Source organism: Bacillus rossius, chromosome 14, assembly GCF_032445375.1.
Source record: "Bacillus rossius redtenbacheri isolate Brsri chromosome 14, Brsri_v3, whole genome shotgun sequence".
Classification (NCBI taxonomy): domain Eukaryota; kingdom Metazoa; phylum Arthropoda; class Insecta; order Phasmatodea; family Bacillidae; genus Bacillus; species Bacillus rossius.
In genome coordinates, this window is record NC_086341.1 from 48,511,990 (window position 1) to 48,531,820 (window position 19,831).

The 19,831-nt window shown below is 35.4% G+C and overlaps 1 protein-coding gene across 1 annotated transcript in view; it reads right to left on the minus strand.

The window, feature by feature from the left end:
* LOC134538903 (testin) overlaps positions 1-19,831 on the minus strand; it is a 54,720-nt gene that overhangs the window by 13,452 nt on the left and 21,437 nt on the right. Inside the window, exons 6-7 of the mRNA XM_063380513.1 lie at positions 3,565-3,625; positions 188-1,363 (exon numbers count right to left, since the gene is read on the minus strand). Coding sequence (XP_063236583.1) covers positions 188-1,363; positions 3,565-3,625 — 1,237 coding nt within the window. The remainder of the gene's footprint in view (positions 1-187; positions 1,364-3,564; positions 3,626-19,831) is intronic.

Here is a 19,831-nt window from a genome sequence, read left to right on the forward strand (position 1 = left end):
CAAATTTTATGTCAGTTAACTTCTTGTTCCAACCAAAAAAATGATGTCTAGTGAAACTTTACACAAAAAAGTATACAGACTTATCCTTTATCTTAATAAATACCACAAAGAAAACAACAGCACGCCAAAAAAAGGTACTTTGAAAGTAATTTAAAATAAATCTATGAAGAAACACGTGAGCTGTGACCTTGCAGGTGTGGCAGACGAAGCACTGAGGGTGCCAGGGCGTAGCGCCGGCGCGCTCTGCAAACACGGCCACGTCCCCGGGGTTCAGGCCCTCCTGGCACTCCGGGCACGGCTGGCACGGCTGGCACGGCTGGCACGGCTCCCGCCCACACCGGTCCAGGGCTGCCACCTCCGCCCCGGCTCGCTGCATCACGTGGGCCAGCCGCGGCATGCCGTCGCTGCCCACGGCCCCCGAGCGAGCCACCTCCCCACTCCGTGGCAGCGCGCTCTCTTGGACGGCGTGGCACGGCCCCCCCTGGGGCGGAGTCTCCTCCGGCCGAGCCAGGTACACTCCGGGCACAACGGCGTTCCCTTCTCCATCCACACCGCCCAGGTAAGCCACATTTGAAGGAAGAATCAAAGGATCAAAATTGTTCGTATTGGTTTGAGGATACGGAGCACCGACATTGTGGTTTGATATATCCGAATGATCATTGGTTCTGTTGTTTTGAGCAATTCTACTCGGGCGATTATCTGTGTAAAGTTGGGCTTGTTGTGGAAACTGTGGCTGGCCGATCTCCGAGGCAGCCATGCCGCTGGGGAACTTGGACGCGGCGATGATGCCCTGCTGGCTCTGGGCTTCCCCCGCTCTGCCGACTGCTCGCTGGGAAAACAACGGGTTTGCTCCACTTGACGTTTCACATGAATGCTGGACTTGATGAGGAAACGTGCTGGTCAACACACATCCCTGGTGACGGGTACCGGCGGCAGAACAATCCCGCCCGTCGCCGGTCTGCGCTTTCTGCTGGCGTGTCTCCTGACTCCCAGCGAGCGATGCTTCCAACTGGCTCGACACATCACACGCTTGCTTGTGAGGGACAATTGTGTGGCCGGCTTCCAGCGGCTTCCAATGAGGCACGAAGGCACTTGGCATTTTAAGATTATGTATGGCTGTTGACAAAGAGTTTTCAGTCATCAGGGGTGGAGGAGGGGGGAAGTTGGCGTCGTGGCTGGGAGCGCTGGGGTGAAAGGGGCGTGGGGCAGTGTTGAAGGAAGGCGGGAGAATGTGAAGATGTGCAGGCTTTGACACCTGAAGTGCTGAGGCTGACATGGCACCGGCCACTGGGACAGCTTCAGAGCCACTAGTCTGGTGTGGTACAGCATTGTGCAGTAGGTATTCCCGATATAGTACAGGCACCTGCACAAAAAATAATCTGTAGTAAACAAATAGATATAAACAGTACTAACTCTGAGTATCAGCCTTTAAGTTCACTAGTTGGAGTTCTGAGACATTAAAGTCGACCCGAGTCAGAATTGGCAGTCACAGTCACCAAAACCAAAATATGCGCAGAATGAAAGTAAAATATGTAAGGCATCTGAAATGAAAGACTTGAAATATGATGAACCAACATTTAATTACTGTGAGGCAAACTGATTCACAAATAACATCACCAGCATGTTTTAACTTGGGCCACTAAAGGTAAAAATTACAAAGTGCTGCAGCACATATATACCATAGAAACTATAGAAAAAACTGATATGCAAGGTTGATTAAAGCCATATTTGAAGATATAAAATGTTTGGTGCATACTAGCAAATATAAAATTTTTAATTTACAATCAAGGCTAGAAGGCCTGATAAAAGGCAATGATAAAACCAATGCAATAAAATTCATTGATATCCACATTACAGGCGCAACTGTCCTTGCGTGTATAAATTTAACCTACACAAATCAGCAACAAGGCCTAAGATTACTAAAAATTTTAAAAATTTAAAAGGTTTTCTTCAAAGTTGAAAGACTCGTGAACAATGAGTAAGTTCACCATGACGGGTGTCAATAATGCACCTCCACCATCAATATCCCCAAACTTACCACATGACAGTGTCAAACACACCAATTGGCCAACCTTTGTCATAGTCGTTAGATACCTTTTGGCACGTCCAAAAAATTTAGTGATTGTTTTTTCACATGCATTTACTTCATCACTAGTTAACACTGAACTTGTAGGTTACTATTAACATTTCATCTATCTCATAATACCCACTGTTTCAATTCTCAGAAAAATTTTATCAAAATTCTCTTCAACAATCTGAATTTTCTTTAATTTATCTCAATACTCCTAGCATTAACCTTAACATGCAATCAGTTACCTCATTTTGATTTTTGACAATTTCATTTTGTATGCCATTCTGCACCTAATTTGTGAGAACAAGATTTTCCTGATTGTCGACAACATTTTGTTTACAGGTTTCTTGCCTAGTCTGCATGTATCCCTTCAATACTATTTTCTCATTGCTCAGCTTGTGTACCCTAACCTTATATGACTTACTAACTGCTTGTTTTACAATTAAAAAATTACAAGCAATATCCTCTCGCATTTCAATTAGCCCTTCTAAATTGTGTTTACTAACTCCTGGGTATTTTGCACAATTTCCTGCTTAAGTTATTGTGTAATTTCTCTGTACATGACTTTGAACATTTTAATTATTCCTTGATTTTAACCCCCCCCCCCCCCCCCCCCCCCCACCCCTCCACCACCATACTTTTAGTTTGAGTATCACTAGAAAGATGTTCCATGTTGCCCAACAGTTCAGGGTGACATGGAAAATCTCTCGTTTCCATCTCGCTAACATTCGTATCTTCTGAGTGGTCGGTATTTTCTGTACTTTCAGGAAAACCCAGCAGATTTCTCCTTCTGGACTGTTCAGAATGAGTCCTAAACATTTTTGTGGCTTTTGGCCTGGAAGAAACATTAAGTAATGATAATCTGTATTCATAATGAGTTGAAACTCTCTGATTTTAATAAATAGCTTGTATTTTCTAATTTTCTTTTATTATTCAAAGAACCCAAGCCAGTATCTGAACACTATCTTTACTCAAAGAAGTTTTAATATGTTTAGTAATTTAAGTCCAATCTAATGGATAGTTCATACCATGTAGAGAAAAGGGTTTATCATGCACACATAGTAAAGAACACATACCTACAGTGTTGATTTACATATTTCATAAAGAACAAATAGACCAAATAGTCCAATAAAATAAACTGTAAGTTGTACTAAAGTGAGTGGCTTGAAAGGAAGTCAGCTGGCCAGTGTATCGAGGACTTGCTGCCTCGCGGCTGGTATCATCCAAGCATCACAACAAAATACTTGAGCCTACAAGGAGACCAATAGTACGTACATATTAAGCTTTCAAAGCTTCGCAACTACGTATTACCATCCACAGACAACCTACAGTTTATCTTTGAAAACAAGTTTCTTTGGTTACTCTGGCTAGCATTTCATGCAAAACCATAACTGGTATAAAATATCGTTTTATAAAAATGAGTACCTGCTTACTTTTTTTTTGCTTTACAATAATAGTTTAGATACCACACCATAAGTGGAGGAGACACATACCTTCGTAACTTTACCTTGGCCAACAACATTGTTCCTTAGATTGTTGAGATACTGCATTAACCTGGAAAGAAAACCATGTTATACTCAATTAAAAATTAAGTATTGTACCAATATACGCAACATATGATATTAAGGCTAAGATCCTGAGTTTCTCGCGAGCGGGCAAAGACACGCGTAGTTATCTTTGTCCTCAACAGAGCGCATTAGCAGTACTGTTGAACGATGTAGCGACGCGCGGAAAAAGGAGGGGGGTGGGCAAGAGGACGCTGTTCTCAGAATTCTTATCGCCCAGCGGGGTGTCATGTTTACGACCGGTCTGGGAGAGGGGGGTGGGGAAGGGTGTACTCTTCCTCGGCTAGCATTAGATTTCCAATCCCTTTGCCTCTCTGTCCCTTTCCCATACACCCATCCAAGACTACTCGATCCTCAACAAAGCGCAAGAGAATAAATATTACTATTTTTGGTACATTTCAGTTAGAAACCCGTACGTAACCGAGTGCAACCCAAGGTAATTATAATAAATATTAATTTGGTGCACTACACATATACAATATACAAATTGTACGTTTTACTGCGGTGATTATGTGGCCAAAACTATCAAGATTTGGTCTCTTTTCCAAGAACGCTCGTTCACAACTAACCGCTACATTCAAATAAGTTGGCCAGTAATGTAGTTTTCCTGCCCCCGTAAAAAATATAATAATAATTTTTAACTGTGTACTACAAAGGTTTTGCGCTCCTACAAATTTTATTTCTTTACACATTTTGTCACGGGTGTGTGCGTATGTGTATTACACAAACAGTTGAACGTTGACCATCTAATAGCATGACGTTATGTTGCAAAGCGGTATTATTTGCTATATTTGATATCTCATTAGGACTGTATTTTTCTTTGCAACTATATATATACAGGTGAACTTTTTATACTATCGGAGAATATTTTGTAGCTGAATATCTGTCTTCAAAATATTGCAGGTTATTGCATTAATTTTAGTGTTTTAAATGTATTATGTTTTTAAGCATGTATACATGAGGCTAGAGCTAGAAAAATGTTTGGTTTCCGTTTTTAGCTGACCTGCAGCTTATGGCTTTTGATTACACTTCCTTTTTTTATATGTGATGTTTAAAAACGATGTTATTTGTAAATGTCCTGGCATTCGTACTTCTTGTAAAAAAACATAATCATATTTTCGAAAAATAAGCTATCATTTAGTAATTTATTATTGCAATATAAATACGTGTGTATGCCAGTCGCGTCTGGCGAAATGAGGAGCTCCTTCACGCTATCCCTACTGGTGACGTCAAGCATCACTGGTAGTTCGTCTTTTATGTATGAACTGGAAGTCAAAGAGGCTCGAAATAAACATCAGTTGTAACTAATAATAATAATAATTTAACTCTGAAAGGGCCACATACTCGAAGAATCGCCTTCTCTACGCAATCAAACGTGTTGGAAGTAAAATATCTAAGGAGTAGGCTACACGTCATAGGTTGTATAAGAATATTTCGGAGGGAGCTAACCAAAGGATATTTTATCAAGCATACAGATAAAGTGATATTTTAAGAGTAGTAATTTCCCCCCCCCCCCCCCCCCAACAACACCCACAAACTGACGGATTTATTGACACATCCTTACATAAAAAAACACTGCTCCAGAATCTGCACCTGAATCGTCTTAGTGGGGAAAAGGTGTACATAAATTACGATCACTGACTGAGGTTATACAGAAGGTAATCAACCAGAGTAAGTGATTAGGAGCAAGGAATACTAATCCAATAAATATGCCATTGATATAATTTAATGATAATTTTTACTCACGTTTTAGAATTTGATATTGCTGAATAGCAAATTTACATTTTAAAATATTGTAACAATGAAAAATTGTGAACCAATAAATATTTTTTGCTGAGTGTATAATTTGATTATGTCTTAAGACAAATAGAAACTAGATATTATGAGTACAAAATATTTGTAAGTAATAAAAATTTACATAATAAAATACTTACATTAATACAAAATACAAATATTTTTCTTAGATATACAAGTATAACTTCAATTCATTTTCGACCAACGAACATAAAGTTATGCTTTGGGCCCTGATAATAAATAATACCTACATAATTACATTTTCACTTTTCACCAAAAGTACATGAGGTACAAAAGTCAACAAACCTTAAAACACAATAAAAATATACCCGGTATACATTATATTTTAATACAAACACCAATACAATACTAATTTTAACTGAACATTTTTTGGAGGTATGCATAATTTTATTAAAATTAATCAGAAAGTAATGCAGTTACATGTTTACAACCTTGCGTACTTCACTTGCCTTTGACGAATCTGGATATGTTCAATGTTTAGCCAGCCGAAAAGGATGTTTGGATTTTATTTTTAAACACATGTGAAATTAGTCCTTTCTTTTAACACTTCATCGCTGTCACGTGAATTTAAGGCATCTTACATTATTATTGTACTTTTGTTTTGTAGTAACGATCGGTAAGCTAAATATATACATGTGTTTGTTGAAACTTCGTTTTAAACATCCATAAATTAATTTTGTCAATTTATTTATTGATACCAGTAAAATACAAAATAAATGATATTTATTTTACGACCTCTTAAATTATTTAAATGATATATAAAATATGACCAAATTTTTTTCAAATGAAGACGTATTTTCAACTGGAAGTACGCGAGAATTACACAGATTCATTTACTTGCGTATTGCATAGCATACTTCATGTCCATTTCTGACAGCCTTGCGAAGTCACTTCCAAAGTATCTACAAGTATATTCTTCAGGCGAATTCTGACACGGCATTATAATCTTCCATTATATCTAGAAGACGTGTTCTTACATTTGCTTGGAGTTTTCAATTATTTTTTTGAAATAATAAAGGCAATTTTAAAGTTTAACTCCATTTCAGAAACACTTACGCAATATATTTGGTGGTTCTCTGTAGTGGGTTGGAATTTTTATAGGCCAGTGTGTGAGCGAGTGAATTACTTTTTGCATATTCGAGCAATTCAAAACTTAGGCAATAAAGTTTATTCCAAATTTTATTATAAAAGGATGTGCTGTTATTCTGGCCCCTATACTTAACTTTATTTTCAATACTAGTATAAATAGCGGAATTTACCCCAAAAAATGGAAAATTGCAAAGGTAATACCTGTACATAAAAATAAGAGTTAACTTAATGTTGCAAACTACAGACCGATATCACTTTTAAATGGATTTGCTAAAGTATTTGACAAAATTATATGTAAGGATCTTGAATTCAATCTTAAAAATAGACTCTCTGACTGTCAACATGGGTTTAGAAAGGGGAAATCTACTACTACTAATTTAATTAGTTTTGTTAACCCAATTTATTCAGAAGTAATAACGCGGGGTCAAGTTGACGCATGTTACTTTGACTTAGCCAAGGCTTTTGACACGGTAAACCACTGTATTTTACTAACAAAATTATCAAATATAGGATTAAGCAATAAATATCTAAAGTGGTTTAATAGCTATTTATTAGATAGAATCTTTTATGTTTCAATTAATAATATTAAATCTGATCTACATATAGTTAGTTCTGGTGTACCCCAGGGTGGAACATTATCCCCTCTTCTCTTTAACATTTTTATAGATGACATTACCAAAGTATTACAATTCTCAAATTGCCTACTTTTTGCTGATGATCTTAAGATTTACAGAAAAATTTATCTTCATCTAGACTGTAAACTTCTTCAAAATGACATCTCATCAGTTTTCGATTGGTGTAAAAGAAATCTTGTTGACCTTAATTATGAGAAAACTACATCTATAACCTTCTCCAGAAAACATCATATCATTGCTTCTGATTATAAACTTGGTAATCATGTTATCTTGAAGTCAGTTTGTGTTAGAGATTTAGGTGTCTTACTTGATAATAAATTGTACTTTCATAACCATATTGAATCTCTTAGATCACAATGTAATAGATTGTTAGCGTTGATTAAATATATTACTTTCAATGCCACTAACTTAGATTCTATTGTTAGTTTATATTTAGCTTTAGTAAGATCCAAGATTGAGTATGCCTCCATGGTCTGGAACAATATCACAAAAACAGATAGTGACAAACTAGATAAATTACAAAATAAATTAATCAATATCATTAATCAAAAGACCAACATTACCAACAATTCTAATAGTCTATCCTCTCTCAGATCTTTAGCTCTAAGAAGAGAGCTATTAGATGTCCTTTTTATCTATAACTGTTATACAAATAAAACTAAATGCAATTATATTCTAGATAATACTGGGATTAAAGTACCCACCTATAACAGTCGACAGACACCTTTATTATGCTCCTTAGGCAAATCAAATGATATATTATACAGAATTATAACAAATTTTAATAAACATGGTTGCTATGTCTCTCTATCAAAAAATAATTTAAATATAAAACAATTTTTCTTATCTTAATTTAATTTGAATATTTTTAAGGTTAAAGATGCTACCATATTTAATTTTTTTTTTGTTTTATAATCAGGATCTGGATTATCATTACTGTTGTTATAGAATTATGAAACTTGTTCTTGTTTATCTGTTAGTTGCTTGCTGTATTGTCTTGTGTATGTGTTATTATAGTATTGTCCTCAATGTTATTCATTTTGTTTCATGTATTTGTTTTGTCTATGTATTTTTTTTTTATGTTTATCGTGCCTATCACCCATGGCCTTATGCCGTTGGTAGGCATGTAACAAATTGATAAATAAATAAATAAATAAATAAATAAATAACAATTTCACGTAAGCTAGAAAGCTCAAAGGCTGGTAAAACAATAGAATTTTATTTCATATAATTCTAGATAAATTTCATCTAAGTATAACACACCCATATAAACACATTTTATATACATAATAATTTTACTTCAGCAAGGTCTTTGGTTTCTTGTAACACAAATAAAATTACCTAAAAAATTACTGGACATACTTACAAAAGTTTTTAGATTGTAATATTTGCCAAATAATTTAAATAAATCTAACTGAAAATGTAAGAACACAATATAAAGGTCTTTAAAATTGTATTTTGGAAAATTACCTGAATGTTTATTTGCTAAAACTCCTCATTTCACTTGTTCAAAAGTATTTACATGTATACATATGCGTGCGTGTATGCGCGCACTTGGAACTTATGTTTCTTTGATCATTTATAGTTGCAAATAATGTAGCGGAAGTTAAATTGAAAAATATGTAATTCTTTCTGGCCAATATTTGTTTACAAACGTAATTTTACATGACCCCAGAAGAAAAATTAAAAAAAAGAATCACCACTGCTTTGTAATTGTGTTTCTAACGAACTTGTGTAACTGACAAAAATGTTTAACTGCTCAAGGTTAGTGATACAATAAATGCTTGGGTAGTGAAAAATCTATTGTTAAAAACCAAAGGTAATTTTAAACGACTTTTAGTTAACCATTGTTCAACGACAGCATCGAGAGATTGGCCCTTATTTTTGTATCGTTATATACATAACTAAACCATTACGGGAGGAAGTTGCCATAGGCGGCCGGTCCTTCAGTTACTATTTTTTTTTAAACATCTCTATAGAGTTGCAATAGTAACTATTAATATTTTGATCATAACTCATTTATGTAACATTACACCCAGAGGTATAGCCCATTCTACCAGAGCTTAAGTCGAGGTACAAATATAATTAAAGAAACACAATTAAATAAATATAACTAAAGAAATATAATTAAATAAATTTATAGAAAATCATTGTCATTTTGCAAATAATTTTTTTTTTACAATAATTGAAATATTCTAATAAAATCTTAAACATTATTTATTTGTCTTGAATGTACGATTCTTGAATAGAAGTATAAATAATAATTTAATAATTTAAATTGATTTTGGAAGTTATATTATTATATGAAACCATTTTGCTATTATTGTAATACACTGTGATTGCAGGATTCATTCATGTGTTAAGGTAAAGAGTCATATCAAAATACATAATGAAGTCACTAAGATAATATGTGAAATAATGTTGTAATAAAATGTAATGTGCGACGTTCACGTAGATGCCCGTAAACGAAACAGGTTAGATATTATAATCATATTTAGCACTTTAGTATTTCCAAAATAAGTTTTTTTTTTTTTAAGACGCCCAACTATTATAATAAATCTCTATCTACTAAAACAATTCAGTAATTGTAGTTAGATGATTTTAAATAAAAAATATTCTATGAATAAATTTGTCACGACAAGTGAAGCATATTAATAATAATTTACATCACTGAAAAGCTGACAAATATATCTATAGAAATTGTCGACGTGAGACGGTTTTCAATTCATTGATTACTATTGCTGATACTAGTGTTGTGTTTTGACCGTTTCGAAGCGATAATATTCCCGCCTGAACTCCTGCGATATTAGAGCCATCTAGTGAGTAAACTGGGAACTAATCGGAGCTCTAGCGGCAAACTGTTGAACTCGTTCCTTTCATCAGCGGCAAGTGACAGTTAAATCACAGTATTTAATACTCAGATTATTTAAATTCTGTACGTTGTATTAAAAAAATTACTGACAGAATTGTTCATTGTACCTCCTTTAAGTTGTGTGCAAAGTAACAGCCGTGTACTGTTAAAATATATACCTAATATTTAGTTTTGAAAATTTCAAAATTAAAATTAAATAAGAAAGCATTTTTTGAAAAAAATTTTATCGTCATATTTACAAAATTCAAAGTTTTATTTACAATTCTGCCTAGTATGTATTTTTTATCTACTACGATATTCATGGGAGAAATAATTTTCTTGGAGGCTGCAAAACTAAGGATCTTAGCCTTAAAATCCATCTAAATGTTCAGGTGTTGTGAAATGTGCAAGCTTACTATCAAACAAACTTACAGAATGTAGATCACTGAATATCACAGGCAACATAGAGAGAACCAAACTAACTGAAAAGTAAGTAACATCTATTTTAAATGATTATCACAACTGACTGGGACTCATGAATTAACAGCTTATGTCTCAGTTTAGAATTTAAATGAAAAATACTGCATAAATCTGAACTGTTCAACCTTCGCGGGAGACGTCTCGACACCTCGTCTTCGTGCCTCCCCCCTTGCCCCTCTCCCACTCTGCCTCCCCTCCTGTGTTCTGTTTGCACTTCGCGAGAGCGTTTGGATTTTGGTATAAAAAAAGGAGTTGAGTATGCTTCATCCTGGTACTTGGGAAATATCTTCTGATGTTAGTTCAGTGATTGTCCTGGCAAGTGGTTTGAGGTGAGTCATGGCAACATGAAACTTTAGTTTTCTTTTGTGATGGTGTGAGATGACCACCCTTAAATGTAAAGTTAGTTTTAACATTTGTTTGTCTAAATTGTTGTTCCAGCCAACACCATTGAAATTATAGCTTGGTTTATCTTTGTGTTAGGCTGCGAGCCATAATTTGAAGTGGTGCTATGATTATCCTCGATTCTCACACAAGGTTTATCATCACGTAAATTGTTTAGGCCTCTTTGCCCTGATGGTTTGAACTCTGTTGCTGGTTGATTTTGTAATTCAGCAAGGTGCTTCTCGCAAGAGCCAATAATCCCTGAGTAAAGAAGAGCTCTGTATTAACCCATTTTCTTACTGCTCCTAATTGTAACAATCATTTTACTGCTGTATTATCTTGCAAGCATGTTGTATTTCATGTTGTGCAAGTGCACCTATCCTTGATCTCTTGTTTGGCGCTACCATTTCCTGTTCAATGATATTGCCTATCACAACTTATGAATTTAATTCTTTGCTGAAGCACGTTGCAAATCTGTACGTTTTGTATTTGGCACAGATGCAGTTGCGCATGTTCGTTAAGTAAATTATTCAGTATTGTTTGTAAGTACCTAGCCAATCATAGATTTATAAAAAGTTGCGTACATCAAAGTTAAGAATAATATTGCAAGTTTCTGTCACTGAATTTCCTTGGTATGTTATGATGGTTAACAAAACTATACTTCACCAAATAAATTCCTTTATTGGCTCCTTGTAAAATAACAAGATTTAACAGTTCTCCATTGTTAACAACTCTACGCACAGCCTGAAGCTAACACAACACAGCTATAATCCGTCTCTTCATCCAGCTGACTGTCCCTATGTCAAAGACAAGTAACCAAATACCTCACTTAGCACGACTAATACATTCCTAAAAGTGTTTGTGTTATTCTAAATCGCATATTCTGAAGTATTAGTCTCCATAAATAGCAAGGCTAATTTACTTAATGTGTTCCAAAATGTGTAGGGACATATTCTTCACGTAATATAAATGTGTAGAATAACACTCAATAAATACGTCACACCATTTATTTTTATAAGTCTACCATCGAACACTTTGTATGACAAATACCACACTGCATAACGGCAGATAAGTGGTTACGTACTTCAAAATTAAAGTGCTTATTCGTGCATCACTGCTTGGTTCACACCAATTCTGTAAGGCCCTAGATTTTTTTTTTCATTGCACCATTCATTTAACAACCTCTTAAATGTGAATTATCTGTTCATTTCTGTTCCGGTATATAATATCAAATATATTCCCCCTAGTACAACCAATAGCATATAAACTTTTAATAGAGTCCTTATTTTGTACAATTGTGCGCACGTTGACTTACTTAAAACTAAAGTGCGACCAACATAAGTGTGGCCTTCATGACATGCACGCCAGAATATTGCAATAATTGTCACCAAATACTTGGTGCACTTGGGAATTACAGTTTTGAACTGGCCTGCATGATCTCCTGATAGAGCATTTGCGACTTAAATCAGCTTCAAATTGCTGTTAGTGAAGAATGGGATGATGTGCGGTTGGAGTACATTCAAAATGTAATTTCTTCTATGACCGACCGGGTGCAAGAGGGGGTAATACCTGTTACTGGGCCATCCATGTCAGAAAACCTGATGAAAATGAAGAGTTATCAGTTTTAAAAAGTGTAAATTCTTATTTTTATAATTTATTTGTTCAGTAATATTTAAAAAAAAATTATTTGTCTGAGATAAACTTTGTTTAAGTAACCTATAAAGAAACTAATTCTTATAACAAATTAAAAAAATTTCATATTTATTACAATTATGGGGGAAAATCAGTGTGTCTTTTTTTTGCTGCTGAGTGTATATATGAATGTAGTATATTGTATATATTGTCACGTGTACCTAGCCGGTGCCACCGCCATTTCTGTCACGATCCACCTTCAGAGGGGGGGGGCGAGAATCGTAGCTCTTTACATAGAAACAACTCGCTTGGCATCAACTAGTCTTAACTTCATAAAATACTTTACTGTACCTAGGATCATAGGTTCGTCATCCCGTACAGGATGTCTGGTGAGAGCTGAACTAAGGAGATTTTGCAAAATAACATAATACTTAATTAAAATTATTTTATTCTTAAAGTCAAATACTCAACATCATTTTAAAGAACATTTAAATAGCAGGATTACAATTTAAAACAATAATCTCTTTACTTCCTTAACGATTGAACGACCTTACAAGAGAGAGAATGAGAGAACTTCACTAAACACTTCCCTAGTCCTTCCGAATACCTCAAATCATAATTAATACTTAAAATTAAAACAAAGATAAGTCCATACTCACATTTTCCGAAAAGCCTTTCTTGATCGATTACTTTAAAAAAATAACGTAGGGGCCTCTCCTGCCCTTGAAATCCCGAACGAACATTACATTTTAAAAACTATGACGCGTGACCCCTGACGAGGGCCATAGCCTCCGCCCGAAAGCTTGACGACTACATTATGACCTAACTTAAATTAAACGACTCGTGGCCTCTGGCGTCGACCATAGCTTCCGCCCGAAAGCTTGAATTCCTACATCACGAACGAACTAACAACTCGTGACCACAGGTGAGACGCATAGCCTCCGCCTGAGTGAGCCTGAATTCCTACATCACGAACGAACTAACAACTCGTGACCACAGGTGAGACGCATAGCCTCCGCCTGAGTGAGCCTGAATTCCTACATCACGAACGAACTAACAACTCGTGACCACAGGTGAGACGCATAGCCTCCGCCTGAGTGAGCCCCGAGTCACCAATCACTTGCGCTTAAATTCGCGCGCCCTGCCGCGCCTAGCATAACAAAAGCTCGTTATTGAAGTCAAATTTACTAAACAACTAACTAGAACATCTGGGAAGACTACCCCCCCTCTACCCCGATGTGCAGGCCACACCGCGCGGCTTGTTACGACAGCGCGCCCCAGTAACTGCGGCCCGTGGCTGCGCCAGCGCGCGGCCAAACAAACAAACAAAATTCTGCAAGCCCGCAGCGCGCCGCGCCGGCCCCGTGCCCCAATTACATGGTCACGCCACTTGCGCTGACGAGTGAACAGAGCAGCCAGCCCAGAGTCCCGTCAGTAAAGTCCCTAAATTTGATTTCAACAACCCTGCAAAATTTCAACCCGCGACATAACCCTCCCCTCACAGAGCTCGAGCCCCATCGAGCTACCTCAAAATTACAAATTGTCTTTTTCCATTAAACCATAACTATAAATTCCTCATTTCACAAAAATAATAATTTTCTTAGTTCCTTGCTGTCTGAACATACATTTAGATTCTGCATAAGATTTATTTTAAAACAACAAGTATTCATAAAATTAAATGTAAAACTTTTATCTGGTTTGTTCTCACAGGAACCTTCAGAGGCTCGAGTTCTCAATTCTAAAAAAAATTGTTCTGTTAGTGAAGCTCTCTTTACAAATTAAATTACTGTTCTTAGTTTCTCAGTATTCGTTAAACAATGTGCAAATTCTTGATAATTATTATTATTTTTTTTTTTCGGTTTCCGTTTATTACCATACTTCTTTCGTTCTTCAAAAAAAATTAAGTGTCCTTACAGTGTTTCAATTAATTAAACTCTTATCTCGTGAAGGTTGGTGCAACTCCTCGAAGTCAGTGTTGTCGAGAAGAGTAGCTCCCTGGGCTGGCCATCAGCAAACACCACTCAACTCCAACAGCTACTGGACTGGCTTCCAGGGCAGCTCACAACTTCTCCCCACATCTGCTTCGGAGTTGCGCCATCCTCATCACGAACAGATTACAATTCTGAAACATCATCAACAGGCATTACCATCACGCCTGACAAATACAAAACTAACTACTAAACTGCAATCGATGGGCAAGGATGCAAACACACAAAAAAATAAAATTAATTAATTCAACTGCTAACATAAAGTATCCCACCCTTAGCATAATCTAATCAGGCAAATAATTTGATAGGAAAAACTTAAGGAAGGGAAACATGACCTCCAATGATTTTCCCTAACTCTTGAGTCTTGATCTTCTCTATACAGCAAATAGTCCCCACGAAGTAACTGGGTTGAAGGTCAGTTCACATGACCCACCCATAACCTCTTCTACTCTTCTTTTCTTCTGGGGGCAACCACAATGCCCACCAATCTCTCTCCATGGTGCCGAACCAGCTATCCCATGAGAGTAAACAACGTAGTCAATAGAAGCGCAGAGGGGAAACACCAATCTCTGGCTTGTCGAGTCATAAAACTGCTTTATCTTCTTCTTCTTCTGAGTAAAAATATCTGACTAACCTTGCTTCTATTCTTCCAAACAGTAAAAGTTCATCAGGTATCTTCATGAAAGAAACATTCTAACTAATAATTCTTCATTTTTCTTCTTCTTTATTTCTGTTAGTTGTAATAGAAGGCCATGTTAGGGAGGTTATAGGGAAAAAGAGTGGCCAATTCCCACCCCATCACCCACCTAGATCATGACTAATTAACTTTTAAATTTTCTATTTCAAACAAATAAAAAAAACATTTTTTTATTCAAACTTTTAAATTATAATTACTTTTACTTCATAACCTCAAAAGCTAATCAATAATTCTAAATGAAATTGTGATTTACTGCATCCTTGTTCCATCCGATCTGTTTGTTTATAACCTTTCTTGTAAAGTATAAAATTTTCAAACATTACTAATTAAAAAAAAAATTAAATTCTGGTGTCCTTTGAGTTACAATTAACTTTACTATTTCTTAGCTTGAAATAATTTAAGTTTTCAGAACTATTTCATTGTCTAATTCACAACACTTAAAAATCAACTCAAAACAACAAATCATCAAAATCTATAAGATCATCTGACCTACCTATCAGTACTGTGAACTTGAACTGTTCGTACACATTTATAATAAGCTATTGTATTTAAATTCCAACCTAAATAAGGTTTAAAAAAAACTACTAATCCCTCTGTAAATTAAGAAAATTAACTTTAAAAATTAAACTTAAGGTATTAGTTCTTTTTGACAGCTACCACAACTCACTAGTTCCATTACATTACTATAACCTAAAAAGTTCTGTAAATAATGTTTATAACAAAAAAAAAACTCCAGTTACTGTCTTCCATAAAAAAAAATAAAACTTTACATGACCTTATTAATCTCCACTTGTAAGTCCATGGCTGCCAGCTTTCTCTTCTCTTGAATCTTCAGTCTTGGCTCTTGTTTCAGTGATCTTGTATCTTGTCTCTCGAACTCTTGTCATCTTGTAAACTGGACTGCTACTCAGCTCATCTTAAGGAATCTGTAACAGTTTCAAAAATACATGTTAATTTAAATTACATAATTCCTGTTCTTTGGTCCTAAAAAAAAAAATTGTATTATTAGTACACATTACCCTGAAACAACATTATTATTCATTGTTTATTACTTAAAAAAAATGCTTTACCATAAAATCCTTTTTTTGTTCTTTTCATTAGGCCTATTTATTTTCCTTCTTCTTAATTAAATTCTGCTTCAAATGTTAATCCTAACTTAAGACCTACCATCTATTTATTATTCATTACCTACATTATTTATGTTACCCTAAAATTCCCATAAGTTTCTAATACTTCCTATCAAAGACATTCTCTCTCAAAAAAAATTTACTTATGACTCTTAACTTAACAAACTTAAAAAAAACTTTTACACTAGACTTAACTTATTATTCATTCTTAGTTACTAAATTTCTATATGTAAACTTTAGTACTTACAAACAAAAACTGCCTATTTCTCTCTACCTCTTAATCTCTTTCAATTATTACAATAATAATGTTACCTTGCATCTTTAAACTTTCTTCTTTTCAATTAAATTAGACATCTCATAACAATAAAAATTCTGCCTATACTCTTCTTATGGGTGTACAAACCAACAACAAAATTTCAAATTCTCAAGTTTCCTTATATTTAAATTATGCAATACAAATAACCTCTGTGGTGCCTGTACCCTTTAGGCCTACCACCTTCTCCTCTCACAGCATAACTCTTATTCCTCGGGGTCTGTATTCACTGTTCCAAATCAAATATCTCAAATAAATTAAAAACAAATTTATTATTTTAAGAAAACAAAAATTTACATTGAATTTACTATGGAGCCTGGAAATCTTAATGTCTCACAGCAGCTAACATGACTAAATCCCATGGAACCCCAGGTTTACATAACCTGTGCCCAAAAATTTAAGCATACCAGGCTTTCTCTGCACTGGTTTTACAGCATCACACACTATTTAGGGCCCCTGATCTGCCATCAGTCCCAAGGAGTTTTCCCACAACCCCTCTCTACACAAGCGCCTACCGCATTCCTCTCAATTGGCTATCGGTTTTACGGCATTCTTTTGGGATCCGACCATCAAGTTAGGGCTAATCGAACACTAAACCTCCATACTTCCAAACTAATGTAAATCAATTAAATTTTCTCTGTAATTTCTTAAAATCCAAATAAAAATTATTCAAACATGCCCAAGAAACTTTCAAAAAAAAAATTCATAATCTTATCTTCAAACCCTTAAAATAAAAATAAATAGATTACTCTGTTTTCTCCTTAATAACTGTAAACTGTCAACAAATATTATGTCGTAAATTTAACTATGCTTACTGACTCTAAATCATAAAATCTCATTCGTCCTAATTAATAAACAACCAATTTCCTTGAAATCTCACTGTATCTCTCATACTCAAACTCCACTGGCTGAATATCTCAATAAATTCAAAAACAATTATCTAAACTCTTAAAGAAATTCCTCCCCAATTATTCAAACTTCTTCACATTATTTTATTTCATTACTTAAAACACCTTACTCAAAAAAAATTAATTAATTATCTAGCTATCTTCCATTATTATTTATTTACCGAACAAAACTTTCTCCTAAATTAATTTAGTAACATTCAATTTCACATTAGGCAAGTACACTAACTCTCTACAGCAATGTTTCTCATTTCCCTCCTTCCTAACTGAATCCAATCTTACTTAACCTCCAGGGAATTTACCTCACAAAATAACCAAAAATTTCACTGTAGTGCCTATCTGCTATAGGCCCACTACACAGGGGGCTCTAACCCCACCAACAAACTTCATTGAAATGGTACCCTATCCCATACAGGATAGCCACTTCGGTACTACCATGGGGAACTCCTGCCCCAAACTACTCACAACTCTCAGGATTCTCCTGACCCTTAATTCCGTAGTCAGCCCATCTCCTATGGTCTGCGCTACAATTCCCTTTCTTCCCAGGGATACAACGCCTCACCTTAGGGTCCCTCGCCCTAATGAAAACATTAATTTTGTCTCTCTGTTCTTTTGGAGTAAATTCCCTCTACACACAAAATCTAGCCTTCCCAGTTTTCTTAATGCTTATCGATTTTATAGTGTACCTCCTTAATAATGTTTACAAATCCCAAAAAAATATTTTTAAAACCGAGGTAGAATTTAACTAACAAAAACATAAACAACTTACAACGAAACACTTCTAGCCTATACATCATACACTTCTTAAATTAAATTACTTACATACTGAAAGTTCCTCTTCTCCTAAAACACACTTAAATTTAAATGTATTTAACCAATAGTCTATTTTCTTATCGCTAAGTTACCGTACAGCTGATCAAAACAAGGTCACGGCCTGTCCACGTCTCCGTATGAGCCCGTGACGTCACCGAATTCCATCAGGTGCGCCAACCCTCGCTTGCGGTTCCTCCGTTCTCCGCTAGGTCTCAGCACCTCCCCGTCACGTGTTCATTCTGCCACGTCCACTGACGTGTCGTTCTGAAACAACTCTCAACATTTTTCTAATTAAAACAAAACATCACTATAAATTCTATAACTCTCTTTTACATAAACTCTCGTTTTCTCTTTAATTCCTTTCTAACGTTTATCCTTCCCTCGACTGATTTAATTCGTACGTCTCGTCTCCTACGCGCACGAAAACAAAACAAACTTCTCTTGAAAATAATTCCTATTTACGACAAAAAACTTTATTTTAAATTATAATTCTCTTAACCTACAATCTTAAAATGAACTTCAATTAAATTAAACCACTTGCATTATCTCTAATAAGCATTTAACTTATAACGTATTCTCCTCACGTAATAATCCCCGATATAAATCTACAATAAATTCAACGACTTAAAACAACTTATCACTATAAACTTTATCCTTACAAGTATCCTCAAATAAACATCTGTTACGTCAAAAAAAAATCTCAAAGACTTCCTCCACTTAGATTAAATTCCGTAATCCTCTCCTCAAGTAAACTCTTAATAACCTGCTATCAGAAGCTGAAACTAACTTAATAATAAACATAAAAATCTACCTCTCTCTCTCTCCAGAAATAGAACTTACCCGGCGCCTCCACCATTTCTGTCACGTGTACCTAGCCGGTGCCACCGCCATTTCTGTCACGATCCACCTTCAGAGGGGGGGGGCGAGAATCGTAGCTCTTTACATAGAAACAACTCGCTTGGCATCAACTAGTCTTAACTTCATAAAATACTTTACTGTACCTAGGATCATAGGTTCGTCATCCCGTACAGGATGTCTGGTGAGAGCTGAACTAAGGAGATTTTGCAAAATAACATAATACTTAATTAAAATTATTTTATTCTTAAAGTCAAATACTCAACATCATTTTAAAGAACATTTAAATAGCAGGATTACAATTTAAAACAATAATCTCTTTACTTCCTTAACGATTGAACGACCTTACAAGAGAGAGAATGAGAGAACTTCACTAAACACTTCCCTAGTCCTTCCGAATACCTCAAATCATAATTAATACTTAAAATTAAAACAAAGATAAGTCCATACTCACATTTTCCGAAAAGCCTTTCTTGATCGATTACTTTAAAAAAATAACGTAGGGGCCTCTCCTGCCCTTGAAATCCCGAACGAACATTACATTTTAAAAACTATGACGCGTGACCCCTGACGAGGGCCATAGCCTCCGCCCGAAAGCTTGACGACTACATTAT